Source organism: Phyllobates terribilis, unplaced genomic scaffold (assembly GCF_046119375.1).
Source record: "Phyllobates terribilis strain yellow unplaced genomic scaffold, ASM4611937v1 Scaffold_33__1_contigs__length_13283291, whole genome shotgun sequence".
In the NCBI taxonomy this organism is placed as follows: Eukaryota; Metazoa; Chordata; class Amphibia; order Anura; family Dendrobatidae; genus Phyllobates; species Phyllobates terribilis.
Genome location: NW_027362793.1, coordinates 6,041,851 through 6,050,817, shown reverse-complemented (window position 1 = coordinate 6,050,817; position 8,967 = coordinate 6,041,851). Strand labels below are relative to the sequence as shown.

The 8,967-nt window shown below is 41.2% G+C and overlaps 1 protein-coding gene across 1 annotated transcript; it reads right to left on the bottom strand.

Moving 5' to 3' along the window:
- Nucleotides 1-869: 869 nt before the first annotated feature.
- Nucleotides 870-1,787, bottom strand: LOC141180585 (olfactory receptor 8G18-like). Its single transcript, XM_073660679.1, has one exon. It carries the CDS (start codon nucleotides 1,785-1,787, stop codon nucleotides 870-872), a length of 918 nt encoding a protein of 305 aa, XP_073516780.1.
- Between the last annotated feature and the right edge of the window lie 7,180 nt (nucleotides 1,788-8,967).

Sequence of the window (8,967 nt, the reverse complement as noted above, 5' to 3'; positions counted from 1 at the left end):
GCCACAAGCAGACCCCCGGCTGTCATGACAAGCCATCAGCACCTCACGATCATGTCGATCATGTGACCGAGGAACCGATGGGTGGGACTTGTGACACTCTTCCAGCCGGCACTTGTTAATACCAATGTCAGTGATTGACAGCGGCATTGATCTGGTTAACAGCTTCGGGTGGCTCTCGGATCAGATCAGCTGACATATGCAGGGTAAGATGCAGGCTCAGCCACGGAACCCGCATCAAAGGCAGAGACACGACGTTGGATGAACCACAAGCTTGGGATACACATGTCTCTGAAGATTCGCTTTCTCCATTCCCACCTCAACTTTTTCCCAGAGAAGTATGGAACCTTCAGTGATGAACACGGTGAGAGATTCCATCAAGACATTGCTGCCATTGAGAAATGGTATGAAGGGAAATGAAGCTCGGCGATGTTAGGAGACAATCAAGAGAGGCGCTCCAGAACTACACTACAAATGGCAGCCAAGAGAAAGCGCCCAACTTGAAATTGCAAAAAAAATAGTTATTAAGTTATTTATTATGTACTTTGGCCCATGTAATGATAGTTTGTCATAAAATTCTCAATAAATGTATGGAAGCTTTTTGTAACCATGAATTTTGTATTCATTAATTTCATTGCCCCACATCTCCTATTTTAAAAACTAGGGCTAATGATTTAGCGATATGATAATATTCTGTTCCCTTATGGTCAAATAAATTTGGATAACCTCATTTGAATGCATTTACAAAGAATTCATGAAAATTTGTTGAACAGTGTAATTAGAGCTATTCTTCTATAACAAAAACGTTCATCCCATGAGTTACTGTAAATTCGTCTTCGTCAATCTTACATGATGAATACATCACTGATTTTTCATTTAATCCTCAATAACCTCTGAAAAGCTTTCAGGATTTCACTGCTGCGTAGACTATATATGAGCGGGTTGACCATGGGCACCAGCGTGGTGTAAAACACTGATAAGATCTGCTTGTTGAACACTGTTTGGTCTGAGAATGGCATCATGTACTCCACTGTACCTGCCGAGTAAAAAATTATCATGACAATGAGGTGGGATAAGCAGGCGGAGAAGGTTTTTCTTCTTCCTTCCTTTGACTTAATGTGTAAAATCACACGGATTATTCTTACATATGACAAGAAGTTGCAGAAAAGCGGGAAAAATCCAAGTAGTACCATCTCAACATAGACTAGGATATAAAAGTCACGGGAGCCACCACTGGATGCATAGAATACGTCTATGGCGTCACAGAAGATGTTATGAATAGTAACGACCTTATTGAAGGGCATTTTAAGGAGAAAACTTATAAATAGTGAAGAATTTAGAGCGGCAAAGATCCAGATAGAAATTACAATCACGATGCAAATAGTCTTGTTCAAAATCTGGTGGTAGGACAGAGGATGACAAATCGCAACGTATCGGTCAAATCCCATAACGAAGAAAAGTATTTCCTCAGCAATGGCTCCTGTAAAGAAAAAGAACATCTGGGTGAAGCACTGGGTGAAGGATATCAGGTCATTCCCTGATAATAATATATGGAGAAGTTTCGGGATAATGACTGTGGTGTAGCAGATGTCTATGACGGATAAGTTACAGAAGAATAGATACATGGGGGTGTGTAGATGGACATCCAGACATATCACTGAAATAACCATGGAATTCAAAGTGATTGTCATCAAATAAATGGATGAAAAAATCCCAGCAATCCGCGGCATATCATTGGCTTTTAATGAGAAGGGCAGAATATGAAATGTTGTATACGTGTTGTTGTCCATGAGATGTTGACACAAATCTGCAAAAAAGAAAGATTTCAGAGAATAAATATAATCATTTTCTACTTTTAGTCCATTGAAAAAAATTGTAAGTAAATTTGATAATTGTGAGAATAAATTATTAACATAAAGGTAGAAAACTGCAACATTTTTCTAAAGTTCAACAACACAAAAAATAACACTAAAACAATAGAGAATATTGATAAAAATGATGAGTACCATTATACTCACTGGATTCAAGGGATCGTCTCAAAATCAGCCTTGTTTTGGCACATCAGTCAGATATATAAAGTTCTGATTCAGAGATATAGAAAGATCCCCGGTTACTTCTAAGTCAATATGAAGAGAGTAAGATGGAGCTCAGCGCTCTGTGGTACACACCTGTCTGTGTGCTGGGAATGAGTTCTTTATACTGAGCTTATATAATATATGATTCCAAAGAAATATAGAAATATGTAATATTATCCCATGAGGAAAGGTCCCTGTGGTTATGATTGCAACAATTACTTCAAACTAATAAAGAAATTAGGTTTACTTTTAGTTTGTTCAACTTTAAACAACCTGAACTAAACTTTTTTAACTGAAGTCTAAGGGATGAGTTCTTTGAGTGTTTTTCACTGTCCAATGTGGCTGTTGTGGACGAGGAGATGACCATTGAGGAGGATGTGGACATCCTTGCGGCTTCACACTTGGACAACGTATTTTCATTATGGAAAGATATATTGTAGGGATTCACGCTCTCAGGTAGGCATTAGGTAGCGTTCACACAGGCAATGCAGTTTGGTCTAAACATGTGCAGTTTTAATGCTTTCATAAAACTCCAAGGGATTAAAAAACAAAAACTGCCTCTTCTGGGCACAAAGGTATCACAGGAAATACATAGTTCATTCAGCTGGTACATATATGTCAGTGAGGACTCACCCGAATACAGTCTTTTGCCCAAGAAAAAACTTTATTCAATTAAGAGGCACAATTCTACAAGTCATGTAATTCCCTTCAGCCTGAGCTCCAGCAGTTTCCAGCGCCAAACAAAAGCATTCAAGTCTTTGTGCACAGTTCACACAGAACAGGCTGCAGCTTCCACATGTTTTTCTGCAGCTTCAACATACAGACTGCTTAGCTTTCCCAGCTGACCCGTGCAATCTCCATTCAGAGAGATACTCTGGCATGACTCTCTCCCAGCTATAGCTCACATTTTGGCTGGTCTCGCACTAGCTTCAGCATACTCAACTCTGCTTAACAAAAAGCAGACTGATACATCAAGGTGAACCGTTTCCTGGTTCTTAATCAAAGTTAGTCAGGTGCATCTAATCCAGACCTGCAGTGCTAGGACTTAACCCTAGCCTACCGAGCTTTGCTACAATATATATAAATGCAATTCAACATATTCAAAGACATACTGATAGGGAATTTAGATTGTGAGCCCCAATGGGGACAGTGATAATAATGTCTGTAATGCATTGTCGAATTAATGGCGCTATATAAGTGAGTAAAATAAATAAATATTCACCCAAATATGTCAATTTATAAGGTAATTACCAAACATTTATAATCCCTTCACAACTTTAAAGATACCGCTTTGAGTGGTTTCGTCAAGGAACAAAACGCCTGGATCTTTCAGGGATGTTCCCCCTTCTTCAAACTTGTCCAAGTGTGGTTACTATCTATGACTGATCACTATGTTTGAGAGATCCTGGAAGGCTTGATGATTTCCCATTTTTGCTGTTGGTTAGTTTGGAATATTTTTACTCCAATAGCTTCCAATAGCTTTCTGGGGCTGCCACATTATTATTGTCAGACCACGTGGTACGGGTGATTTTTTTATTTTACATTGTGCTCTCCATTGCCACACTTTCTTTTAGTAGATGGTTTTTCTACAGTAAAAATAAAGGTGTTGTCTGTGTGGTGTTTAAATACTATCTCCCTTTTCTTTTTTAATTCTCTATATTATTTTTTTTCTTATAATTCCCAATTTTACTAAATTTAGAGACAAAAAAGTGCTTGTTAAATGCTCAAACATTTACAGCTGACATTCAGGTAGGCTACAACAACAAAACAGGTGCAAAAATCAGTCCTGTCTTTGCGTGACACACACACTTTGCTGCAGAACTTTTTTCCTTTTCCCTTTTTTTACAACACAAATCTCTCCTTCCAAAAAGGAGCAACAGAAAAATGCAAGATCAGAGCCAAAAAGATTAAAACAGGCCGCAGATATATTGGGGTGGGTTACGGCAAATTACAATAACTATAGGTGCAAAAATGAATCGTGTGACACAAGCTATGTGTTGCAGTCAGAAAGTAAATAGTTTTTTTCTTTTACTACTCTTTTTTAATGCAATTCTCTCCTCTCAAAGAGAAAAGACAGAAAATAGAACTAGGTTGTTTTTAAAAGATTGTATTTCATGTTCCGGTTTGATTCTAACAGTTTAACCCTTTCTGGTCCATTTTTTCAGATTTTTCGAAACACATGGTCTACTGCTGAGAAACAGAAAGAGTACAGCCTGAGCTATCTGCTGGATGAAGTCACTACTAATCTAAACAAATGAAACAAAAATAAATGCACCGGATGTCTTCCGAAATCATAAGCTGATGAATCATAATGTTGGCCGAGGTCAGATGTTGGATCAAAAAGGGGTAATATGTGTTAGTTTTAGCTTTACTTTTGCTTTTGGGAAGGGAGTACCAGGCCACATTTCTAACTAGTTACTTATAAGACATCCGCACTACACAGACGCTTGTTTTTATTCTGGAAATGTCTATGTCCATCTTAACTTTCTGTTCATATTCTCCAGGGGGCTAGAAAGGAGGTATAAACGTTACTATTATTAGACAAAGACCAGTTGAGTACAAAAGCATAGCAGTGGTCTCACCCAGTTGAAGTCATGAAGGCTGAGTAAACTTTAGACTGTATTATTTCATTACACATTGTTTCTGATTCCACTTAATTTTGCATCTTTGAATCCATTATATAAACGGCAAAAAGAGTAAAACATGCAGCAGAAATATTGGGGACGTTTATGGCAGATTACAACATAGTTTGTCACAATCAGAGAATAAAATAGTTTTTTTTTATACTTTTTTAACACAATTCTACCCCTCCCAAAAGTAGGAGCATAAAATGCTAAGTTACCTTCAAAAAGATTTGAATAGATCGTAGCAATATTAGGCTGCCGTACTGCCGATTAAAACAAGACAGGTCTGAAAATTGGTCATATCTGTGTGACACACACACTTTGTAACAGAAAGTAAAATAGTTTTTATTTTTCAGCAATATAGTGGTCAAGACTGAGCTAACATGAACAGATAAAGAAAGTGAAGAAAAATGGAGAACATGAGTATGGGCCGCTTGCAGAAATCCCAGCACTTCCAGCCTCAGCTGCTATCACTAGGGTCATTAATGGTCCTGTGAGGAAGGCTCTGCCACTGAATGCACTTGGGCAAATCATCTAGATCTGCTGCTGGCAGCTTCTGCGTAATCACTGACCAAAGACTTCCCCGAAGTGCTCAATGGGAGACAAGTCTGGGGACACTGCAGTCTATGGTAGCACATTTAGGCCACGTAGACAGCTCACAGTAGCATAAGCGACATGCGGCCAGGTGTTGAAGTGTTGAAATATGACTTCATGGACACTTTGGAGAAATGTCCAGACCACTGGTTCCATGATTAATCCATTCTGTACTGCAAGTTAAAATGGACATCACATACTCAGACTAAAGCATCAGAAAGTGTCTACACAAACTATTAATAGGCATTTGCACGACATTGGACTACAAGCCAGATATCCAAGTGCAGGAGTCCATTGACCTCACACCACTGCTGTCAAAGGCTATAGTGGTGCAAACCAAGATGGTAATGAAAGCTGTATTGGAGGTCTGTCCTCTTCAGCAATGAGTCCCATTTTGTCTTGGATGCAATGACAGCTGTAGATTGGTCTGGAGACCACTTGGGCAACACCATGAAGAGGCCTTCAAAAGGAAACATCACACCAGTCCTACTCCTGGGATTATAGTGTGTGTTGGTATAATATACAGTAGCCAGACCCTCTTGATTTCAGGTGCAATAACAGCTCAGCATTATATTAATTTGGTGATAGAACCAGTGGTGCATGCATCTCTCTAATGTGTCCCAAGAACCATTTTTCAACACGTCAGCATAAGGCCACTGTGAGCTGCCAGCATGGCCTAAACTTGCTCCCAGTGTCTCCAGATTTGTCACCCATTGTATTCAACTGGGAAATCATTGGTCAGTGATTACACAGGAGCTGCCAGCAGTGGATCTTGATCATTTGTCCAGGTGCATTCTGCGGCAGAACGTTCCTCAGACGACCATTAATAACCTCAGTGATCGCAGCCAAAATTACAGACCTCTCCATTTTTAGTAGGTGGGAAAACTTGCAAAATTGGCAGTGTATCAAATACTTATTTTCCCCTCTATATATATATATAGAATGGAGAGGTCTGTAATTTTTATCGTAGGTATACTTCAACTGTGAGAGATAGAATCTAAAAATAAAAAAACAGAAAATCCCATTGAATGATATTGATATTAAATTGCATTTTATTGCATGAAGTAAATATTTGATCACCTACCAACTAGCAAGAATTTAGTTTTTCTATAAGTAGCCCTCATACTCCACACTCATTGCCTGTATTAATTGCACCTGTTTGAACTCATTACCTGTATAAAAGACACCGGTCCACACACTCAATCAATCACACTCCATCCTCTCCACCATGGCCAAGACCAAAGAGCTGTCTAAAGACACCAGGGACAAAATTGTAGACCTGCACTAGGCTGGGATGGGGTACTGGCCAATAGGCAAGCAGCTTGGTGGGAAGGCAAAAACTATTGGCACAATTATTGTAAAATGGAAGAAACACAAGATGACTGTCAATCTTCCTTGTTCTGGGGCTCCATGCCAGGGGTTTGGGCACCTTCAGACACCAGACAGGAAATTCTGGAGAGGGCATCAGGGTTACTGTATAACTTCCCGGGTCTATGCTCCACGTGAAAATTAAAGGCCTGGAGACCTAAGAACCACCTAGTCATCCGGGCATTCATACCCTTCTTTTCCCTCAACCATCTGAAAGGGGCATGATCTGACACCAATTTAAACTTCCGGCCTAGTAGGTAATATCTCAGTGTATCTACGACCCATTTTATGGCCAAGTACTCTTTTTCTACTATAGCGTAGTTTTTTTCACAGAATGAGAGCTTCCAGCTCAGATACAGGATGGTATGCTCCTCCCCATTTATCTTTTGGGAGAGCACGGCTCCTAGGCCAACTTCTGAAGCGTCTGTCTAGACCATAAATTCTTTATTAAAGTCTGATGCGACTAGGAACTGCTACTTACATAGTTCATCATCCATCTTCATCTGTTGGAACACCGTCTTCGTTTCATCCGTCCATTTTGCTATCGTTGATCTGGTGCCTTTGAGAAGATCCATAAGTGGCGCAGCCATCATGGCAAAATTTGGCATAAAAAGCCAGTAATATCTCACAATTCCAAGAAACGCTCTCACCTGCTTCTTGGAGAGCAGTTGCAAACAGTTCTAGATTGCCTTGACTTTATTGACTTGTGGCTTAATTTCTGCTCTCCTGACGACATAGCCTAAGTACTTGGCCTCCTTTCCAACGGCACATTTTTTCTGATTTATCGTAAATCCCGCCCTTCTCAGAGCATCCAGAATCACCTGTACATTTGGTAGATGACAAACTCAGTTTGGGCTAAAGACAACAATGTCATCAAGGTAGGCTGCAGCATACTTTTTATTTTGGGCGAGGATCCGATCCATGGTCCTATGGAAGGTGGCTGGGACCCCTTGCAGTCCAAAAGGCGCTCGAGTGTTTAGGAAACACCCATCAGGTGTTGAGAATCCGTCTTCTCTTTGGCCTTCTAGGACATGGGGATCTGCCAGTAGCCCTTCGTCAGGTCTAGGGTGGTAATATACCTCGCAGGTCCAAGCGTCTTGATGAGTTCATCAGCGCGAGGCATCAGGTATGCGTCACACTTGGATACCTCACTCAACCGGCGGTAGATATTGCAATACCTCCATTCTCTATTGCGTTTTGGCACTAAAATGATGGGAATCCACCATCCACTCTTTGACTTCTCTATCATACCAAGGTCTAACATCCTTTCATCTCAATTGAGATCACCTCCCGGCGTGCTTCAGGAATCCTATTGGGCTTCTGATTCACTCTTATATTCGGCTCTGTTAACACATCATGCTGTACCATGTGCATATGCCCCGGCAACGCTGAGAACAGGTCACAATTCCGCTGCAATAGTTCATGACAGTGTGATTTCTGAGCCGGCGATAGAGTCTCCGCTATCGTGACATGTTCCACCTTGCCTTTGGGAGCGGCTCCCAGGCAAGGAGCTCCCACGGGTTCCCGATCTCGCCACGGCTTGTGTAAGTTTACATGATATATCTGGTGCGGCTTTCTTTGGCCTGGCTGATGGACATTGTAATTAACTTCAATGAGTTTCTCCACCACCTCATACGGGCCTTGCCACTTGGCCAGGAACTTGCTCTCGACTGTGGGGATTAGCGACAGAACACGGTCCCCAGGCTTGAACTCCCTCAGCCTCGCTGACCGATTATAGACACTTGCCTGGGCATCCTGTGCTTGGAGGAGATGCACCTTCATGATAGGCATCACTTTCACCATTCTCTCAGCCATCTGGGCTACATGTTCTGTGATGTTCCGGTGGGGCGTAGCCTCGGCTTCCCAGGTTTCCTTGGTAATATTTCATCCTTCTTCTAAAAATTAACATGGATAAAACTGAATTCATCATCTTTCCACCATTCGCTTAACCCCCCCCATCTGACCTATCCATCATAGTCAATGGCTGCTCACTCTCCCCAGTCCTGCAAGCTTGCAGCCTATGGACCTGGCTTTTGTCCACGTGACTCAGTCCGGTTCCCTTTCCCTTTTTTTTTTATAAATTAAGTACGCAGGACATGTTCTGCCAAAGAACAATGACAGCCTTTACACACAGAACGAACTATTACCGATTGTTCTGTTCGTATCATAACCGTGGTCTGCCAATCTAAACCAGGTTTTGAACAACCACCGATCAGCAAACACGTAGCCGATCGGTGGTTGTTTCATAGCCGCTGTCGGCTAGTGGAAACTCAACCAAGCTACAGGATCGACTTTAGAAAAAGTGGGGC

Excerpts from the sequence above, each read along its gene's own strand:
- LOC141180585 (XM_073660679.1), bottom strand. The coding sequence starts at position 1,787 with ATGGACAACAACACGTATACAACATTTCATATTCTGCCCTTCTCATTA.